The sequence below is a fragment of the Urocitellus parryii genome, chromosome 9, assembly GCF_045843805.1.
Source record: "Urocitellus parryii isolate mUroPar1 chromosome 9, mUroPar1.hap1, whole genome shotgun sequence".
Lineage (NCBI taxonomy): Eukaryota > Metazoa > Chordata > Mammalia > Rodentia > Sciuridae > Urocitellus > Urocitellus parryii.
Genome location: NC_135539.1, coordinates 22,992,241 through 23,014,455, shown reverse-complemented (window position 1 = coordinate 23,014,455; position 22,215 = coordinate 22,992,241). Strand labels below are relative to the sequence as shown.

At 53.9% G+C, this 22,215-nt stretch overlaps 1 protein-coding gene across 3 annotated transcripts in view; it reads right to left on the bottom strand.

Annotated features, from left to right (window-relative positions):
• Positions 1-14,096: 14,096 nt before the first annotated feature.
• Positions 14,097-22,215, bottom strand: part of LOC113190847 (S-adenosyl-L-methionine-dependent tRNA 4-demethylwyosine synthase TYW1-like) — a 107,877-nt gene continuing 99,758 nt past the window's right edge. For all 3 annotated transcript variants that reach the window (XM_077802343.1, XM_077802342.1, XM_077802344.1), the window contains exon 16: positions 14,097-15,132. In XM_077802343.1, the coding sequence (XP_077658469.1) occupies positions 14,911-15,132 (222 nt within the window). In that variant the 3' untranslated portion in view covers positions 14,097-14,910. The remainder of the gene's footprint in view (positions 15,133-22,215) is intronic.

Sequence of the window (22,215 nt, the reverse complement as noted above, 5' to 3'; positions counted from 1 at the left end):
CCAGAGTGGGGTGAATGTCTCTTCCTTTGTCCTCATGTTGTATTTCTTTTAATTCAGCCTGAGGTCACATTGGCAGCACATCAACCTTAGCTCATTTGGCAACAGGTAACTAAAACAGGCCCAAAGGAGGATCCCCTAAATGGAGCCTCTTCAAGACATGACAAGCTACGTCAAGCTCACCTCCTCGGTTAGAGATGAACAGAACATTCAATGTGTGCTTGAGAGATCAGACACACTGCCAATTAAAATGCCACCCCCCTGAGGAACTTCACAACGTGCGCACAGGGATCCCACGGCTGGACTGTGGAGCCCATCAGGAACATTCTAACTGCCCAGTGCAAGGTGGTGCCCTAGGGCATGGTCGCCATGAGACAGTGGGCACCAGAGGCACCATGTGACTGACCTCCGGGGAAGTTCGTAAACATTTTCAAAATCTAACAATGGCTCACTAGCTTGGGATCCCCCACCGTTCCAGAGAGCACAAACCAGGGGCTTCTCTCCTCTCCTCTCTGGGATGCCAGGGTCCCCTCTCTGAGTGTGAAGTCCTTTTCTGTCCTTGGGAAAGCTGCACCCTTGCCGTGCTCACTGCCTTGTCATGTGACGCCTTCTGCAGAGAATGCCGAGAACCAGGTGGCTCCAGTCGAGGGCTCTCTCAGCATCCCAGGGACACCCCGGGGACAGTCTGAGGCAAGCACTGGTGTACACTTTGCACAGACGCTGTCATGTCATCCAGAGACACGACACTTGGTGTAGTGGCTTATATGGGACCAGCTGCTCTCTCCGAAGCTGCACAGAAACAACCCTCAGCCCAGAACTCAGAGCAAGTGACCCCATCTGAACACGAGGCCCAGGCCACTAGATGCAGGAGGACCTTCCCACCCCGGTTCCTGTGTGAACCTGTGTTAGCTACAGCAGAGGCTGGCACAGCTGTCCTGGCCGGCAGGAGTTGACGCCCACTGCCTCACATGCCCCTGGACGGTACAAGAGTCTGACCCCAGAGTCTGTTGTGGCAGACAACTATTTTACTCTGGTCCCTGATGCCACAAAGTGTGTGCTATGCCCACCTCCTTGCCAATCACCCAGCTCAAAGATTCCTCAGCCTGGGAGTGTGGGGAGGAGAGGAATTGGAGTGTGGGGAGATGGGGAGTTGGAGTGTGGGGAGGTGGGGAGTTGGAGTGTGAGGAGGTGGGGAGTTGGAGTGTGCAGAACAGGGAACAGAAAGGGAGAGAACCACGGGGAGCCAGGCCCAGGGTCTGCACAGGTCCCCCTGGAGCACCCACCAGACACTGATCAGCACCTCAGTGTGAGGACAGCTACCTGGGCCAGAGACAGATCACCCGAGAGGACTAGATAGAGCTGTGCCCGGCACCCACACAGAGCAAGAAGAGCAAGGTAGTTGGACAGGAAAAGCCTCCCAACACCTGGGGCATTAGGTGGAGTGGTCAAGAGGGCCTTGCCCTCCACTGGATCCTGCTCTGGTCCACCTAACAAACCTCTCAGGTGGGACCCTGAAGAACCAAACTGTTTCCGAGTTCCCTAACTACACCAACCACAGAGGACGACATGGGAAGAGACAAGCACCCAGCAGCATAGAAGGTAAGACTCATCCCGTTGGCACTCAGAGAGCAACTGAGCGCGCAGATGCAGGAAGGCCTGAGGCCTCAGGAGAAGGAAGACCAGCCTCGGAGGATGCCAGGATCTCTCACTAGAACTGACAAAGACGTTGAAATCAGCAAGTAGGGGTATGAAAACAGGTATTGGACTACGTTTGGTAAGTTCAAAAGTTAATTAGAGACATACAGGAAGTCCCAGAGGTGAAAACTGAAATGTCTCAGATGAAAAACTCAGAGGTGGGACTAAGGTCTGAGCTCAGAGAGGTAAGGAAAAAAGGATGCGAAACCCAAAGGTTTAGCAAGAAAAATTATCCAAATGAAACACACAGAGGGAGAGAAGTTGGTAAGAAGAACCCCATGATCTGTGGGCCTCCGAGTGCCTGAGCTCATGTCATCGCAGCTCCCAGAGGAGGACAGAGACTGAGAGATATCTGAAGGAGTAAAAGCTAAGCATTTTCCAACTGTGACAGAATTATAAACAGGAAACTTGGAGAAAATTATATCAAAGCACAGCATTATCAAGTGTTCGAAGCCAGGGGTTAAAAAATAAAGACTTAAAAGCAGCGGTCAGGAAAATAAGACATGTTCCACACACAGGATCAAAGACGAGAACAGCAATAGGCTTCTTGTCAGAACAAAGCAAGGGAGCAGACAGCGAGGAAAACAGCATCTTGAAAATAAGGAAAGAAGCTGTGTATGGTGGTGCACACCTGTAATCCCAGTCACCTGGGAGGCTGAGGCAGGAGGACCTCAGGTTCAAGGCCAGCCTTAACAACTTAGCAAGACCCGTCTCACATTTAAAATGAAAAGAAACAACAATAAAATAATCAAAGCAAAAAAAAAAAAAACTCTGAATATCTGGAATTTTATATCTAGCAAAAATATCTTTCAAAAATGAAGGTGAAATACAGAGACACAGAAAAGCTAAAATAATTTTTATTGGACCTGGATACAAGAAATGTTAAAGGCATCCCTTTAGATCAAAGGAAGCAGATGCCAAATGAATGGTTCACATAAAGGAATGGAGGGCACCAGTAGTGATGCTCACACGTGTGTGCACATGTGTGTGCACATGTTGCATGTGGAGGCTGTGTATGTGTTTACAAGTGTGCATGTGTGTGCGTGTGTCTGCATACATGGGTGCAGGTGTGTGTGTGTGTGTGTGCGCGCGCCAGCATGTATGGGTGTGGGTGTGACTGTGAGCAGATGTGTGACTGCTCATGTGCCTGCATGCATGGGTGTGGGTGTGGGTGTGTGTGACTGTGTGTGTGCAGGTGTGTGCATGTGTCTGCATGTGTGGGTGCGGGCGTGTGTGACTGTGTGTGTGCAGGTGTGTGCGTGTGTCTGCATGTGTGGGTGCGGGCGTGTGTGTGTGCGGGTGCCTGCATGCGTGGATGTGACTGTGTGTGTTCATGTGTGTGTGTTTGCCTGCATGTGTGAGTGCGGGTGTGACTGTGTGTGTGTGCGCCTGCATGTGTGGGTGTGGATGTGTGTGACTGTGTATGTGCAGGTGTGTGTGTGTGTCTGCATGTGTGGGTGCGGGTGTGTGTGACTGTGGGCAGGTGTGTGTGTGTGCGTGTGCCTGTATGTGTGGGTAAAGATGTGTGTGTGTGCTTGCATGTGTGTGCAGGTGTGTGTGACTGAGTGTGTGCAGGTGTGTGTATGCGTGTGCCTGCATGCATGGGTGCAGTTGTGTGTGATTGTGTGTGTGCAGGTGTGTGTGTGCCTGCATGCGTGGGTGCGGGTGTGTGTGACTGTGTGTGTGTAGGTGTGTATGTGTGCATGTGCCTGCATGTGTGGGTGTGTGTGATTCTGTGCAGGTGTGTGACTGTGCATGGGTGTGGGTGTGTGTGACTATGTGTGTGCAGGTGTGTGTGTGCGTCTGCATGTGTGGGTGCGGGTGTGTGTGACTGTGTGCAGGTGTGTGTGTGCGTCTGCATGTGTGGGTGCAGGTGTGTGTGTGACTATGTGCAGGTGTGTGTGTGACTGTGTGCAGGTGTGTGACTGCATGTGCCTGCATGCGTGGGTGTGGGGGTGTGTTACTGTGTGTGCAGGCGTATGTGCATGTGTCTGCATGTGTGGGTGCAGGTGTGTGTGACTGTGTGTGTGTGTAGGTGTGTGTGTGCCTGTATGTGTGGGTGCGGGTATGTGTGACTGTGTGTGTGCAGGTATGTGTGTGTGCATGTGCCTGTATGTGTGAGTGCAGGTGTGTGTGTGCGTGTGCCTGCATGTGTGGGTACAGGTGTGTGTGACTGTGTGCAGGTGTGTGTGTGCCTGCATTCGTGGGTGCGGGTGTGTGTGACTGTGTGCAGGTGTGTGCATGTGCTTGCATGTGTGGGTGTGTGCAGGTGTGTAGTCACTGACAGTATGCATGCAGACGCACAGGGGCACATGCACTGTGGACAGCAGCGTGGAGGTTTCCCATCTCACCTTCCTGGTTACTGTATTTTCCCAAGAGAAAGGCCTGGCAGTGGAGGCTCGCACTTGATGTTCACCATAGCTTCACTGCCACATCCCCAAGTGAGACGGTCCCAACGCCCGTTCACAGGCGATGACTGTGGTATGACAGTCCAGTAGAGCCACTCCTGGCAGTAAAATCCAAGGCCTTGGCAGGCGCAGCAGCGTGCGTGAGTCTGCATGTGCTGAGTGGAGGGAGCCAGGGGATGAAAATCACAGACCACAGGAGCCCGTCACACCCACCGCGAGAAGACAGAGACTGGGCAGATGGGTGGCTGGAGGGAGAGGTGTGAGGAATTTGGGGGAGGGATCTCCTGATGGGGGTGGAGTCATGGGGGTAGATGTGTGTCGAATGTGTCACACTGAACACTTGAAGCGTGTGCCACGGATTTTAGGTCAATTCACCTCGACACCTTCACTCAGCAACACGAAGACTAGGTTCGAGGGTGGGGTGTCCATGTTTGGGGTCTGCGGGGCGTCCGGGTCTGGGGTCTCCAGGCCTGGTGCGCACCCCCTGCCCCTGCGTGGGCTTCTCAGGCTGGAAGAGCAGAACTGCCCGCAGGCACAGCTGCTGCGCTCCAAGGGTGGTCCCTGGAGCAGACAGACACACAGGAGCTGGGGCTCTGCATGGCCTCAGAGCCAGAGCCCCAGGGCTAAGCCTTGTCACAGGTGGCGGGAAAGCCACCGGGTAGGGTGGGAGAAGCCAGGGAGGGGTCACTGGTTGTTTCCCAGAGGTCAGACCAGCATCTGGCAGGAGAGTCGACTTGGTGGGGAAAGGCCCTCTGTGCAGGGAGCTGGCCTGGGTGCCCAGGGCCTCCGTGGGCGTCCCCATCCCCACTCAGCACCTGCTAGATGCTGTGGAGCCGGAGCCCAGCTCCCTGCCAGGCCCTGCATGTGCCTCATTTTGTACTTACCTGCTCCACGTTGGGTGGCCTGTGGCCGCTCTGTGAGGGGCACCTGCCTCAGAATGAACCTGCCAAGTCCAGCCACATCTGGTTTAGGTGACATTTAGAGGGGACTCTGGACCTTGATGCGGGAGTTCCTCAGGACGGGGCCTGAGGGTGGGGCCATGGTGGGGAAGTGAGGCCTGGGGGCTGGGTCGTGAGGCAGGGTCCTCTCACCTGGTCAAACCCTTCTGAAGAGGCTGCTTCCTCCCAGCAGGACTAGCTGGGGGTCTCCTGGGGTGTCCAGCACCTGGCCCTGGGTTTCCAGCCCAGCGCTGAGAGAAAGGGCTGCCATCCTTGAGGCCCCATGGTGGCCTGGGCAGCTGAGCGCAGGGTCGGGACGCGCTCACATGGAGAGGCCATGGGAAGGCCTGAGGGGCAGACACCTCACTTCTGAGCCAAGTTGGAAAACAGGAATATCACCAACCCTCACCACACAATGGCTTCTCTGAAGTCCCGGAAAGTTCTGAGAAGACATACCTGCCACTCACCCAGACTGGCAGCCAGACTCACTTGTCACAGGCTGCCACCTGGGGACAGAAGTGGTAATCAGAAGCCAAGGGCAGCGTCCCAACGCTGGGCCAGGCCACGCTGCATGAAAAAGGGACAGAATCTACCCGAACTCCAGAAATGGAGCCCCATTGTCCATCCTAGAGTCAGAAAAGCACCCTGGACATCTAGGGAGGGTCAAAGCCCCAAGACAGCGTCTCTCAATGACCCCCTGCAGACGTCCCCTCAGAAAGACAGAGGAAGGAAATCGTAGGTGCCCATGAGAGACAGGAGGGGACTCCCATTTCCCTTGAGCAAGGCCTGGCTCTGGATTCACTTACGCAATCCAGCCATCTGTGCAGGAGACGAGGCACAGAGCCGTCCCCACCGCACTTCAGCATGTGGTTTGTGCAACGGCGGATGGCCAGCCAGGGGCCCCTGGGAGACAACTGGAAAAGGCCCACAAGGCCGACATCTCATCCCAGTTGTCCCTGGTCACACTGAAGAGGAAATGAAGGTCTCCACAGCCCAGGAAAGTGAGGCTGCAGGGGAAGTTTCCAGAGCTAGGGAGGAGAGCGGCCACAGGGCTGGGGGCCACCCCACACAGGCCACGTGAGACAGCCTGGCAGAAAGGGTGACCTCCGGGAGGCTGGCGAGGACTGCTCCACCAGAGCCACAGCACCTGGGCTTCCTGGGCAGCCCTGGGCCCTGGGAGGCTCACAATCAACAGGCTCTGCCCCCGGCTCTGTCCTCCCATTGTGAGGCCAGCACAGTCAGATCTCAACACTGCCCCTCTACATAGCACCACAGGCAGACCCTGGAGCAGCTCACACTGCCCGCCGCCCACCTTCTGCCCCCATCTCCTAGGGCCTTTCCCCAGCCCTCTCTTCCTGCCCCAGCTGCTGGGGAGAGTCCTGCTGTGAGGATGGCCAGCAGCCAGGCTTCTCACTCTAAAGCTCTGGGCTGTCCCTGGTCCACTGAAGGCCCTGCTGCCCTGCGCCCTGGGTCTGTGTCCCCTGCTAACTGCTCCCAGCTCCCCCCACCCTGCAGGCTGAGGGTGCAGAGCAGGACGCGTCCACACATCCTGGTCTCCTCAGAGTTGCTGTGGGTCTGGAGGACAGAGGCCGTTTGCTCCCCAAGCACAGCATGGGATCCTCTCGGGGTAACACAGTTCTTTGGTCAAATGACATTGACAACCAAAACCAAGATTTCCATGTAGGAAGAACAGAAAGCGGATTGGACCCTGGCAGAGATGTAGACGGCCACACTGGCTGAGACTCAGCAGCCTCAGGTCCACGAGATTCCTCGGGTGCTGGGGCTGTGAGTTCAGACAGGGTCCTGGCAACTTGCAGGACGACCCCGGGAAGTCACACGCCCAGAAGGCACGGTCAGCCACGGGGGCAGGCTGCATGCTGGGGTGTGCTTGGCTGGAGCTGGTGCTCCCAGACCACACCGTCCCCTGAATCCAAATGTGAAACCCCCTCTGCCTTCTCTGGCAGCCAGTGAGGCGAGGGGGACATCCTGTTCTTCACCTCAGCAGGTCCTCTGTTCCACCGCCTGGCCTAGAAGACCCCGCCTTCGTCTCCACCACCCACTGGAAAGTTCCAGAAGGTCAGAGGAAGAAGTGGAAGTGTTTTCTCCACCCCTTTAGGAGAGTCCAGCTTCTGTCCCGGAAAGTGGGGTTGCTATGGGAACAGGAGGAAATGCTGCTAAAACTGGAAGACTGTGACATTTTGCAATGGGAAAGTGGGTTGTGGAGGCCAAATGAGTCTTCACAATGCCGCCCTTTTTAGCCACCTGGCTGAATGCCAGGGACACAGGAGGCAGAAGACATGTAACGTGGCGTCTTCACGACACACAGATCTGCCTCCTGCCTGACCAGGAATCTGTGTCAGTCAGCCTGTGCCAGGCTGTGCTACAGCAACAAGCAGCCCCAAAACCTCAGGAGTTCAGAACCTGTTTATTCCTCATTCAGGCACATGTGGGCTTGGTGATGGCTTTGGCCCAAGTGCTAGAGCAACAATCTCCCTCTGAGATGAGCCATTTTCTTGGCAAAGAGGGTGTTGTGTCCCCCTAAAGCTCACATGTGAGACACTACAAGAGGGTTCAGGGGTGAAGGAATGGGGTTAGGAAAGCCTTAATCTAACCCAAGCATTGATCCCCCAATAGGGACTAACTGGGTAGTGACTGCAGGTAGGCGGGATGTGGCCGGGGGAGGTGGGTGCTGGGGTGACCCTTTGGGCTTGTCCTTGGTGAGTGGAGCCCTCTCTCCTTCCTGGAGCCCTGTCCTGAGCTGCTGTCCTCCTCCACTCCCAGCCCACTGTGAAGTCCTGCCTAACTGGGCCCCAGAGCAGTGGAGTCGGCCTTCTGTGGACTGAGCCCTGAAACCGAGAGCTCCAAATACACTTGTCCTCGACTGCTCTCGTCACTTGTCGCTCCCCACCCTGGGCTGACTCATGGCTCAGGACCTCCCCTCAGGAGAGAGGAGCTGTTGTGTGACAGATGGATTCACATGGACCCACCCCAGTGCCTCCGGTGTTTGTGTGATTCAATGACTCCGTGTTCTCTTCTAAGCGCCGCGCCCGTCACACACTGCTCCTGTCACTGCCACCATTACCTTGCTGCAGGTGTTGGTGGACCTCCGACACCTCCCACCAACATCTTCCGGGGGTCCTCCTGGAGTCACCTGCCCTCCCTGCTGAGTCTGTGTGTCTCCCTCTCTCCTACTGTGACCAGGGCTGGGCCTTCCTGTTCTCACCCCTGCCCTCTCCTGGGCCTTCAATTAGTCATAGTTCTGTCCTCCGCAGGCCTGTCGGACCTTCTCCTGGGGAGTCCAGAAGAGAGCCTGCATGTCCACAGTGCACTCAAGCTCCTGGACACAGGGAGAATGGCAGCACCGTCCACCCTGTCCCAAGGCCAGCCTGCGTGGCTGGTGCTGTACCAATACCAAGCCCATCAGCCACAGCTCTCGGGGTCCGTGAACGTCCTTGGCAACTCGTCTCTCAGCCTCTGGCCTCTGCAGCTGATGAACAAGCAAACCAGGCTGCTCGCAGGGCATGGCCAGCCATCTCCTTCCTGCTCTCCTCCCTGCTCCAGGCTCCCGCCTGGCCCTTTCCCACCTACCATTCTTCTCTCAGGCCCGGAGGCCCTCCAGAGCCCTGCCAGGTGCGCTCTCCTGGGGACCACCTTCCTGTGGCCCTGGCCACAGGTCACAGTCACATGTTGGACATCCACGCCTCTGATGAGTGTCCGTCAGCATCGTGTATTTGCCAAGGAATCCCCAGTGATGACCAGAGCCACGTCAGCATTCCACAGACGCCTCCTGAATGTCACCCACACAGCGAGGCGTCACACTATGCCACTCTTTTGAGATAATCGATGCCCTTCCCAGTGGACATTCAGGTTTCTGAGGGTTTTTTTTTGCTGTTATAAGATGCTTTAATAAGTACTTGTAAATGTGATTTTCCCCTTTAAATCCTTTAATCCAAGGTTAAAGATAGAGGTTCTTGGTATGAATTGCCAAAGTGCTTTTGAAATACTGTTACATAATCTTTATGATGATGTAAAAAACCTTACAACTTGATGGGAGAATATTGTCTTCATTTTCATTTCCTTGGTGAAAATGAAGTTTTTCTACCTTGTAGCCCTCTCTCTATCTGTTCCACATCCTTTATTCCTTTAACCAGTTTTTAAAAAAAAAATTTACTTTTTAGTTGTAGGTGGACACATACCTTTATTTTATTTATTTTCATGGGGTGCTGAGGCTCGAGCCCAGGGCCCTGCACATGCTAGGTGAGCGCTCACAACCAGTCCCCTATCCAGTTGAGTTTTTAGCATTTTTTAACTAAACCACATGATCTTTTCAAGTAAGGTCAGTCCATGGCACCCCAGGCAGCAGTCCCCCAGGTTTGCCTTCGTGTTCCCGTGTGTTGGACGCTCCAGGAAGACTCTCTGACCGTTCCTTTACCGGCTGGTTCTTACGTTGCTTCTGGACCCACAGTGGTTCTAGAAGAGCGGTCTTTAGGCCAGGGCATCGTGTCAGCCGGGGCCTGTGAGAGGCAGCCTGTCCCAGAAGGCCTCCTGGCAGGGCCTCTGCCCAGCGGGCAGCTGGGAGCTGGGCAGTCTTGCTCGGGAGCTGGAGCTGTCCTTTCGGAACCCTCCTGGTGCACGGCAGGAAGGACTGGACTCCTTTATTGTGCTTCCTTTGAGTCCTGTGAGCAGGGAGGCTGGCCTCTGTGCACCTCACTTTTTAAAACCCAGCTTTATGGAGACGCACTTCACATACCATAAAATCCACTCGTCTGAAGTGGGCGGCTCAGCGGTTTGTCCCATGTCCCTGCTGAGCCAGCACCGCTGTCCTCAGAGTCAGGTTCCATTTCAGTGACCTACCTCTAAGCCCTGGGTGCCCCTGGCTCATGCCGCCGCTCTGCTGGCGGTTCCAGAATGCTGCCTCTGGCTTCCACGACCTCTCTGTTTCACTTGTGTCCACTGCTGATGCCCCTCTGGGAGAGGCTGCCCTTCAGGTGGACATCACACGTGTTGGATGTCCAGCACTGACCACACACACCATCCATCCCCAGGCAGTGCCACAGCCACATCACCCGCAGCTGCGGCTCCCCAGGTGAGCACTGCCGTCCCCACCCATCTGCAAGGACCTCCCAGGGGGCTGTGGCTTCCTCTCTGACCTGTACATCTGGGGATTCTTGCATTTTCTTGTCATTTCTAATTGCAGCCCATTGTTTGCAGAACAGATTGTGTGTGATTTCAATCCCCTTTTAATCCATGGGCACTAATATTGGTGGAAAACTCGATCTTTGCCAGAGTGGCCCAGGTGCACTTGATAAGGACCTGTCGTCCACACCTCCCCGTTCCAGCCACTGGCCATCACTGTGAACTGGCCTCCTCCACAGGTCTGCAAGTTTTTTTTGGGGGGGGAGTGGATCCCAGGGGTACTCTACCACTGAGCCACATCCTCAGCCCCTTTATTTATTTACTTTTTTTTTTTTTTAACCTTTGGTAATAGGGATTGAACCCAAGGGCTCTTAACCACTGAGCCACCTCCCCAGACCTTTTTTTATTTTTTATTTTGAGACAGGGTCTCACACTAAGTTGCTTAGGGCATTGGCTAAGTTGCTGAGGCTAGCCTTGACCTTGTGATCCTCCTGCCTCAGCCTCCTGTGTGCCATGGTGCCCAATTTTAGAAGTCTGAAAATCAACCAAACCTTCACACACACACACACACACACACACACACACACACACACACACACACACATCTTCTCAAGAGAAACTACTGAGCCTCAATAAAATTAGCAGTTGACTTCATCAGAAAAGTGAGATGAAATTGACTCTCAGCCCAAATTCTCTATCTATCTAGTGGAAGTCTTCAAAAATAGCAAAGTTGAGGCTGGGGTTGTGGCTCGGTGGCAGAGCGCCCACCTAGCCAGTGCAGGGGCACTGGGACAATCAGGAGCACCACATAAAAATAAAGGTATTGTGTCCATCTACAACTAACACAAAAATATTAAAAAATAGCAAAGTTCAGACATTGCCAGATGAACAAGAAATAGAACAATTCACCATCAGCAGAATCGCCCAAGAGTTTTCACAAAGGACGCAGTTGACTTGGTCCACTGAGGATAGGACCCTGTGAGGACTACAGCATGGCTGTCCTCAGAGACTATGGCCCTTTTGCCTTAAATACAATTGCCTACAGTTGAGCACATGCAATCGTGCTGCTGGAGCTGCAATGTGCAGAGACCCACTGTGTGATTCTCACGAGAGGGAGGGAAGTGGGGAAGGAGCGGCCATCTCACTGTGTAGGAACCACTGAGGGCCACCCTCATGGGGTGACACCAACAGGAAAAATACATACAGTAAAATCTGCAGCAAGGGACTTAAACAGAGTCTCCTCACCAAAGGAGGCAGCGGGAGGGAGGATCGGCCACAAGCCTGGAGACACTAAAGAGCAACCCATCTCAGGGCACCTCATCAAGAGACAGATGGCAGATGCTCCAGAGAGCAATGGTCCTCCAGCCACAGGCCCTGGCCAGGGGCCGCACTGTAGATTCAGAGACAGTGAGGTGGGAAGGCAAGGGACGGGAAGGACCAGGAAAGCAGTAGCCCACAGAGAAGTAGCCCAGCGAGAAGGGGAAGTCTCCCAGCAGACAAGAGCCACTGCCTGTGCTTGAGAGCAGGTGTCCGGCAACAGCAAGTCCTGCTGAAGCGAAGCACACTGTACAATCTACTACAAAGACACATGGCTATAGATTGGTGGCACCTGACAACAGAGCCCCACAATACTTGAAGCAAAGCCTTGCGGCCAGGTGTAATGGTGCACACTTGTAATCCCAGGGACTCCAGAGGCTGAGGAAGGAGGATGCAACATAAGGGCCAGCCTCAGCAATGTAGCAAAATCGTGTCCCAAAATAAAAAAGGGCTGGGGATGTGGCTCAGTGATAAGGTGCCCCTGGGTTCAATTCCAAGAAAAAAAAAAAAAGAAATCGGTTGATTTAGTTATTTTGCTCATTGTTGCATTGTTCCAACGGAAGGGTGTCACTAAGCCCCCACTCATTTTGGAAATTGGTTTTGTTTCCTTTTAATTATTATTATGTTTTGATATCTTACAAGGCAACTTTGTTATTTTTTCTAAAATTTCTTAACTATTCCCACTTGGTGGCTAATTTTTCAGCTAATGTTAAAACCATTTGCCAGGAAAGATTCCAATGGGAATCAGAGGCTTTGTTTGCAAGCAGACTACGGTGGTGCATCCAGGTCCCTCCCCTCCGACTCTATGTTCGGGTAGATTCCAGATTCCCTTGAAGGTGCCCTGGGCACTCCAGAATCTCCTTGTGACTGTGAACTGGGATCAATGTGCCATGTTATTATTCCTTTTTTTTTTTTTTTTTAATAGAAAGAACAACCTTCTGGGCCATTTAGTTTGTCCTTCAACATTCTGAAGTCAGATAAGCTCAAGGCCAGAAATATCCTTTGATCTGTTCTCAAATGTTTTCAGGCATAAAAGAACAATTCCTTACCTGTCACTGAGGCAGAGTCCAGAGGTTTGCTTTCTCTAAGGGAGGGATTTGCTGGTTGGGGTAAACGTAGGGCCTCCTCAGCCTCCCGCACCTGGATGCCTGGCCAGCCATCCCACACCCAGCTGGGCTCTGGCTCTGTAGCACATGCTTCTCCATGAAGGTGCTTCCGTTTGCTAGCACAGGGCCGCTGCCCTGCGAGGCTGCCTCTGTGTGCTGAAGCCTGGGGGTGGGGGACAGGTGCTGTGATGCCCGTCTCCCCCACCTGTGACCCTGCTATGCAGCTTCAGCTTCCCTGTGACCAAAATATCCACAAGAACATCTGAGAGAAGGTTCACTTGGGGCTCAGGTTTCAGGTCTCAGTCCACAGATGGATGGATGGATGGCAGGTGAGACAGGGGGAAGGGATTGCTCACAAACGGTGGGGTCGGGGAGCAGGGAGTCAGGGTAGGGTGTGCAGGGAGGGCGCACCTTCCAGGGAAGCCCCATGAGCCAACCCTCCAGCCCAGGTGCCACCTGCCCACTGCCACCCCCAGGGCATCCACCCCAGGATGAGCCCCTTCATTTTACCCTGGGGCATTCCTGCTGTAACAAGGTTTCGGGGGTCACCTCATATCCCAGCCGTAACAATGACACATATCTGTCCTCTCTCCCCCTGTATCCTGACACAAAGGTCCTAGAACCCTTTTATCTCCGGGGTGGCAGGGGTGCTAGCTATCTATGCCCTTTGTCCTAAGATCTGGCCTTTGGCGGCTCCGCATGGACAGCTCGTACTCTCTGGGGTGTTCTCAGGTGCCCTGGCTGGGCTCCTAGACTCAGGCTGATCCTTGGAGCTCTCAGCCCATTCCCAACCCTCCAGCAGGGGCAAGGAGCTGGAGACACATGGTGCCTAGTGACAGAGCTGCTTAAGACTGCCAACTGTGGGTTCTGTGGGGCTTCCAGATTGGTGGGAGAGGAGAGGGTGGTGCCCACCTCCACCTTCCCTGCAAATCACAGTCTGCACATGGTGGTCCCGGGTTCTGAGAGCCTGTTGAGCAACTTACCAGGCCCAGGAGGGGAGCTGAGGGGACCCCCACTTGCAGCCTCAGTGACTCAGGGATCCACTAACCAACTGCTGTCGGGACCAAGCCCCTAACCCGGGGGCTGTGTGCTACCTCTAGTCAGTGTCACAACTGAGCCAACCCCAGGTCACAGCCATGCCGTCGCTCATTGGGGAAAGCCCCCACACATCTAGCCTCAGAAGTGAAGCAAACAGTGGAAGAACGAGAGAGTGAAGCAGACAGTGGGAGAGAGGGAGAGAGAGAGAGAGAGAGAGAGAGAGAGTTGGTTCTCCCATATTCACCGTCCCACGTCACAAGGGAGAGGTGTTTGACTCTTGCCACTTAGAAATAAACACGGTACCGTTTTTCAACTAAGCAGGCAGGAAGGTTGCGTCACCTATGAATCTAACTTCAGCCCAGAGCAGAGGGCCTCACAGAACAGCTGCCGCATGAGGAGGTGGGTCTGACAGGGCTCAGAACCCAGAGGACCAGAAGGACCTTACACTGGGCACATGAGAGTATTCGTGCTCTAAGTCTTCAGAAAAGATCATTTCATTTATTTTTAGATAAAAGAATTTTAAAATAACTTTTGACAACTTGAAAAAAAAATATTGAGTGCGTTGTTTTCCACTAGAGAAAGCCTGAGCCTTCAAGAACAGACTGTGTGACTCAGCGAGGGCCACAGAGTACAGGAGGGACCCCAGGGGCAAGAGGAGGCCCAGGCAGCGGCCTTGCCAAGCAGGAGCCCAGGGCGCAGGGGAGGCAGATGGCCCAGGGTCCTTGGGAGGCACCCCTCTGGCAAGAGGACGCCTCTGCTCTGTGTGGCCGTGTACTGTGTCCCATGGTGACGGTGGGACTGGGGTCCAGAAGAGCTTCCTAAAGCTCCAGTGGTGCATAGTGATGTAATCAATGCAATACTTAGAGATCTGCAAACTGACAGCTGGCAGGCTTCGCAGGCTGTGAGAAGGGCTGGAGCCAATCTCTGTAACCAGGGGCCACCGCACAAGAAGCCCAAGGCCCAAGGTGGGGCCAGTGTCCACGCTGCACAAGGCTCCCATGAGTGACACTCCAGACATCTCGCAAAGACTGATTCAAAACCACTAGTTAAATCCTAGTCATGGCTCTTCCCTGCCCTCCTCCCCAAACAACCTCCTCTCAGAAATACAGCGGGGAGGGACAGAGTCCAGGCAAGAAGTGAGGAGCTGCTCCAAGGCACCAAGTGTGTGGCCGTCTCCAGCCCCACAGGACAGCCATGGGGGAGACGAGATCTGCAGGGTCGAGGACCTGGGGGCTGCCTCGCTTCTGTCCTCCCGCATCCTGAATTCAGATAAGCTCAACATCCAGAAACGTCCTTGGATTTGTTCTTTCTCTGATGTCTTGTGTCCTTGGGATCAAAGCCTCTTTCCCTGGCACCGAATAAAGCCCAGGGAGGGGTTTTGGCCATGTAGTCCTCTGCACTGAAGGACTTTGACCCACCGCTATCTTCGTACTCCTGGACGAGCTCCTGGAAGCGACTGTAGTCGATCCACGTCCACCATTCTCCCTCGATCTTAAACTGGAAAGAAATCAGCCTCAAGTCAGAAGGGGAACCATCCACAGGGAAGGCACTAATGCACCTGGTTTTTCTCCCTGTCAGGTCAACACTTCCACATTCCACACCTGGTTTCCTGCAGCATGGGCAGGCGCTTCCCCTGGGCACTGCATCCTGCAGCATGGGCAGGTGCTTCCCCTGGGCACTGCAACCTGCGGGCCGAGGACCAGCTGTGGGATGGGAGATGTCCTGGCCCGGGTGGGGCTGTGGGAGCAGTCTTGCTGACGGGCATCAAATTGCCCAGTGCTGCCAGCGCTCAGGGCCCAGCTACCCCGGTCCTGCGGCCACCTTCTGTCTGGCTGGATTTTTGTGGCTATTAGCTTCATCTGGCAGAAGCCTTTTTATTACCAAACTCCGCTTGAGTTATTAGCAAAGCCCTAATCAATGCCTTCCAACTCTGAAATGCTAAATGACTCCAACCAGCCTTTCCAGTCCAACGTGCATACAATACCTCATTAGCAGAAAGCCAATTCAATAAAGAGGAATAATCCAATTTGTACTCTTAAGGAAACTGCTTCTCAAAAGTCAATGTGGAATGAAGGCAAAGCTGAGGCAGCTCTCGGGGAAACCAGCTGAGCTGTGAGGGCTCTCCCCCAAGCGCCTGCCTGGCAGCACCGTGGAGAGTGTACCCGCTGTGCTGAAACCCACCATCGACAGTTAACTGTCTCAGAAATGAAAACAGAGCCTGATTAACTCCATGAACCAAGTCAAGCAAGAGCTTCCTGGTCCAGCTGAAAAGGAATTATTGAAAATAAGCAGGCTCCTGGGTTTGGAATTTACTGTGGCATCTAATTTCTTACCCAATAGCTCTGAGAAATCTCCTTGAAAGACCATTCTTTGAAATAGTGCCCCCAGGGCTCTCTGCCTTCATCTCTCCCACACTGGAGGCCCTGACTGTTCTCCACCCACTACTGTGGAAGGAGCTGACCCTTTCCCCTGGTGCTCACACCCACGCCCCACCATCTTCTTGAGCAGCTCTGCCACCAGGGGCCCACATCACCTCATGAGGCCACCATCTTCCACTGACTGAGCCAATTCCAGCTGTGGCCTCCCCCAGCTGCTGCTGTCTGCCCGAGTCTCGGCCCAGGGTGGTAGAGATGGCCACCCATTTGAACACAGGCACCCTCGGACTCCAGAGAGCAGGCCCCACCTCCCAGGCTCCCATGCTGCCTGTCTGGTTTGCACCAGCTTGCACGTCAGGTCTCTGTCCTTTCTCTGGGAAGCGCCACACCCCCATCCCTTTAGCCCAGGACAGCTCCTGTGCCACAGGTCCCTGCTCCTGAGCTGCCCAACGGTAGCACCTCACAGCCCGTCTGCAGTGACCTCCCGCACTGCCCACCAGCCAAGATTAGGCCGAGCGGAGGCCCTGACCCACCCTGTAGCCATCACTCAGGACACTGAGGCCAGCCCCATCCTCCTGACCTCTAAGTGAAGCTAGAAGACCAGGGTGGAAAAACCCCACCTGCTCACTGACGTCCTGGGAGACAGGACGGGACTCTGCTGCTACGGACTACACAATACAGAAAGGACCATCTCAGTGTGTCCATGCAGAAGGCCCCCGCACTCCTGTGGAGACAGGGCTCCCTGACCAGCACAGGAGGAGACGCATCAGCGTACCTCAGCAGTGAGGCCCCCAAGGCTGCCCTTCACCACTCCCTCCCCTCCACGCCTGTGCACCTGGCCCAGGCCCTTTACAGGTGACCACAAAGCACCTGGCATGTGCCCTGGGCAGAAGAGGGAAACAACGATCACCCAGAATGTGGCCCCACGGGGGGCCTCTGGGGCTCCCAGCTGTGTCTGTGAGAACAGGCTACACAGCCCTCCTTGCTGTTCCTGTCCCTCTGGGGTCCAGCTCCAGGTCTAGAGTCTGGCCCCTCAGCCTTCATGACCCCAGGCCTCCTCCTCCTCAGACTCATCAGTGATCACTGGCCACAGACAGCCTGAGGACTAAAGGGTCTGTCTGGACTAGAGCAATAGACCTGACTCTCCTTTTTATACCAGCCTACGGTAAAAAAACATATTTTATAGTTCAATCTAGGAGGTACACGCGTGTGTGCACACACAGACACATGCAAACACATACACAGACACAGAGATAGACACACAGACACACATAGACACAGACACACACACACACGCACAGACATACACACACAGACATACACATGCAGACACATACACACACAGACACATTGAGACACACACACACACGCAGGCAAAACCCATAAACTATTCTACATGTATCACAAAACTGCTGGCTGCACCTCAGGAGACTGGCGGACTCCGGGTGCTGGGAGAAGTCCAGCCCTGGGGGAAACCGTTCTTACTGGTTCTGGGCCTCCAGCTGGTTCGGAATGCAGAAACCAGGGACACAGACCTGGCAACTGGAAGCTGACGCCTGGCATGTGCCAGTGAGAACACAAACCACAAGGCCCTGAGGCTCTGGCTGCCGCGGCCTGGCCAGGAGGACCATCTACAGGGTGGGCCTTCCCAGCCTGCAGTGGCTGCCTTCTGGCTGTGTCCCGCACAGCCTCTCCTCGGTTTGGGCTCGGAGAGGGTCTCAAGGACGCGGGTCCACCAGACCAGGCCCACTCCCAGGTCCCATCCAGCCCCGTTTCCATGCAGCCTCACGAGGGGTCAGGGATGGGGGTGGCACAAATAGTCCATAATAGGTTGATCTGAAATGAACCCGGAGTCATCAGACCCCAAAGACCTCTCATGACAATTTGAGGACAGAAGTACTGTTCGTGTAAAAGGTCAAGTTAAGTATGACTGACGCAGACACTGCTAATGACAGCGGCGTAAACAGGGACATTAAATCCAAATCAAAACTGGAGGCTAAGTGTCCTGAGACATGAGGTCATCCCGCCTCAAGAACTCTTCTAATCCAACGCACGGGAGATGGTCTATGCAGAGTTACAAACTCAGAAGGTCACAGATGGTCACGGATGGTCTCGAGGCATGGGGCAAGGCAGTGAGGCCATGACTGATGGAGCCAGGCTGTGCAGGGCAGTGCGCCCTGGCCCTGCCTCCCTAGAGCCATCACGCTGCTGACCGAGGGCCCATGCTCACTGCTTCCTCTCCTTCCCACACAGCAGGGACAGCACAGGGTCTCTGACACCAGAGTGTTTAAAAGATTATGTTCACTGTGGTCCCACGGGAAACCCCACTAAGTGATGGAAAGGTTCACCATGGAGCCCGGTGGCAGCGGAGGAGACCCAGTAGGACCCAGGCTGGGCACCACAGGGAGGACGGGGCCCCCAGTCCTCCCACTGAACTGACCTGCGTGCAGCAGAGCACCGTCCAGCCCACAGAAGCGGGCCCTCCACAGGGTGGAGGAGGGTGACGTCTGCAGACACCCAGGATCTCACCTGTCGTACACTCAGTAGTTCCCGGGAGGACGTTTCCCATGAAGTAGGGACAAGTCAAACAAAAACACAGGACCCTGGAAACCAGAGAGCTCTCATGGGGAGAAACCAAGGAGACCTGGACAGAGAGGGACCTGCCCAACACAGGGGGACCAGAAAGTGTCCCTGGAAAGACAGCTCCGAGAGAGGGACCTCATGGGAAACCCAAGATGCTGAGAGTCCAGTGCAGACTGCCCTGGCAGAGAGCCTGAGGGCTGAATCCGCTAGAGAATGCAGAAACCTAGACATCATCCTCGTCACCATCTTCATCATCATCACCATCACATACCGATTAGCTCCAAGGAAACTGAAGGTGTCATGGTCTGGATCTGAGGGTGTTCCTCAAACCTCCGGTCACTGCAGGGACGTTCAGAGGTGAAATGACCAGATGTGACAGCTGTGACCAATCAGTCCGTCCTGGTGTGGGTGGGTGGGCTGTGGCTGGAGGAGCTAGTCGTGGGGCTGCCCTGCCTCTTTCCTGGCCCCTGACACCCACATGAGCTGAGGGCCCTGCCTCCCGCCTCCCAGGATATGCAGCCTCACCTGGGCCCAGAGCAATGGAGTTGACCTACTATGGACTGAGCCTCTGAAACTGTGACCCCAAAATAGATATCCCTCCTCTGAGCTGCTCTCGCTAGGCATTTTGGTCCCAGCAATGAAACACCGCTGGGCTATGCTGGAAACAGAGCAGCTACCAGGGACGTGGCTCCATGGTGAACAGGGCTGCGGCAACAGGGACGCAGGAAGCTGCCTCTGCGCAAAGCCGCAGCTCAGGCCCCACAAATAAGCGGAAGCAGGAAGAAGCCTGCACCTCTGCCTTAGTTCCACACTGTCTCCTCCACTACTTTAACCGTGTGACCCACTCAGCGGTGCACAGGGCAAGTTAATCATTTAAAATAAGTGTCTGTCTAGAAACCAGCAGTTCAAGGTCTCTCAGCCCCCCACACCCCCACCCCCTTCAAGACCGAGACAGACTGCAGGGACACTGGCTGTCAGCACTTGTAGCCTTCAGTGTCTTGCATCTTCAGGAGAGAGGCAGGCACAGCACCCACCCTGAGGCCATCCACATACCTCAAGGGAACTGAACTGCCCCCTCCAGGGTCACAGGTCTGACAGACAGACGCCCCGAGCAGCAAGTGGTGACTGTCCTTGCAGTGGGAAGGCCCCCCTGGATCCCTCTGCAGAACCAGAACAGGGTGCTCCCCCAGAGCTCAGCTCCACCAGACCACGACTGGCGCAGCCCCCTGCCCAGCTCCTCCTCTGCACAAACACAAGGTACCTGTTGGCCCTGAGGACGGACATGGGGTGGGATCTGGCTCTGCCTCCTCAGCATGACCTGCAGATCCAAAGTACCTCTCCTGCCTATCATGCTTCTCAGACTGGGGTTGGAAGGGTCCTCTCATTTCCTGTGTCGCGGGGCACCTGGAGGAGCATTGGTGGAGTTCTATGAGGGTCTGATGGAACCTGGCTGAAAGCCCATCTGGTCCTGGGCTTTTCTTTGGTTGGCTTCTGACTGTCATGAGCCACCTGTGGGCTGTGTGTGCAAGCTATGCGCCCTGGAGCCATATGAGGGGACAGGCCTGGTGTTGTACGCTGACTGGGCTGTGCGACACAAGTGCGCTCTCCTCTCCCTCTCCCTGTGATCCCACACAGCACCTGAGATGGGTGTCACGTGCCGCGATGTCAATCAATCTGCTGACCACAAGACGCTACGAAGCAAGGCTCCACCTTTGAAACCTACCCCCTGCCTTATTTGGTAAAGAACATTCCATCAAGCTCCTCTGTGTGTCCTCCTACAAAATAAAGAGATTCCAGGTGTGTGCTCTCTCTTGCCTTCCAGCATGGAAGAGGACCCTGGAGGTCACCGAGCAGTCCCACCCGCGACCTGGGAAACTCATGTGCACGTTTTTTGCATGATTTCTTACTGTTTTCTTCATTCCTCTGAACCCAGCTCATCTCCTCAACAGGGGCATCTGGCGAGATCTGATGGCATCAGCAATTCTACTGCTTGAAACTGATCTGTTTAAATTTTTCTGTTTTCCTGATGCAACTTGGGCAGGTCATATGTCTCTAGAAATGTCATGTCTTCAGATTTCCTATTTTATTAAAATGTAAATTTTTAAAATAGTTTTTCATTATCATCCGTATTTCAGTAGTGTGCAGAGAATCAGATGTAACTGCGTTACTATTACTGTCCTTGATGGAGTCTGCCTGCAAACGGGATATTCTGTCAAGGTATAGATAGGTAACAGCGGACATGCTTGAAAAAGAGGTGTCTGCTGTCCTTGGGAGGACTTGCCTGCAAACGGGATGTTCGGCCAAGTGGGCTAGGAGGGCACTGAGAAAAATTTTATCATTTGATCTTAACAAAGAGCAGAGCTCAGCATACTCTGGGCCGAGAATAGATCAGCCATGAGAAGCAGGTCGCTTCTGATTAGAAGGTAAAACTTCTGTATGCTATGTTTAATTAGCTGAAAGACCTTATTTATTGATGTTGGAAGGCTGTCTTCTTTGTTCACAATACTATAAAAAGATTGCTTGTACACAATAAAGAATTTTTTTTCTGCTGCTGCTTCGCTTGCTCTGCTGCTTCTTTCTTTTCCCATGCTGACCTGCACGTGAATTACTGCAACAGTACTGTCCGTTGGGATATTTAGTTTTTCATAGAGCATTTTAGTGATTTGAGTTTTCTCTTTCTCTTCATTAGTTTGGCTAAGGGTTTATCAATTTTATTTATTTTTTTCAAATAACCAACTTTTTGTTTTGTCATTTTTTTTGTTTTAATTTTATTGATTTCAGCTGATCTTAATTTTTTCCGTTTTCTACTGCTTTGGGTGTTAATTTTGCTTTTTCTAGGTCTCTGAGATGCAATGTTAGGGTATTTATTTGTTGACTTCCTAGTCCTTCAATGAACGAGCTCAGTGCAGTGAGCTCTCCTCTTCCCACCAGGCCTGCAGAGACTCTGAAATGTTGGATCTCTGGTGGTTCCTCCCTTTGCTGGTTTTCACTTCTATTTTTCATTTTTTCTTCACGAAATATTTTATTGAGTATGTTTTGGGAGTTCAGTTTTATCAGAGATTTTCCCTCATCTTTTGAGACTGTCATGGGACTGTCACTCCTGATTCTGTGTCACACTTACTGATTTGCTGAACCTTCCTGGCATCTCTGGAGTGGACCCTATTGACCATGGTGTGGCCTTTTGAGGTGCTATTGAATTCTGTCTGCAAGTCCTTCATCAAGAACTTCTGGCCTATGTTCGTCAAGGACATTGGTCTGGTTTTCTTTTTGTTGTGTCCCCATCAGTCTGTAGTGGCAGGATGACACTGGCTTTTGGGGATGCGTCCCTTCTGCTTGGGGTCTTGGGCCTCGGGCCTGACCTGGGAGCTCCTTGCTGGGAGGCCGTCACTGCCCTATGCTCACTGCGTCCATCTACCTGTCTGTTGTCTGTATCCTCCAAGTTTGCCTCTGGTGGGCCACGCGTCCAGCAGTCTGCCCACTCCTCAGCCCTGCACTCTGTTTTCCACACTGCTGTCCACCTCCAGCACAGGGCAAGGGCCTGCCTGGGCTTTGCTGCGGCCCCCAGGCCTGGTGTGTCTCTGGGCAGACGCCGTCTTTGTCCCCACTGCGCGAATCTGCTTTT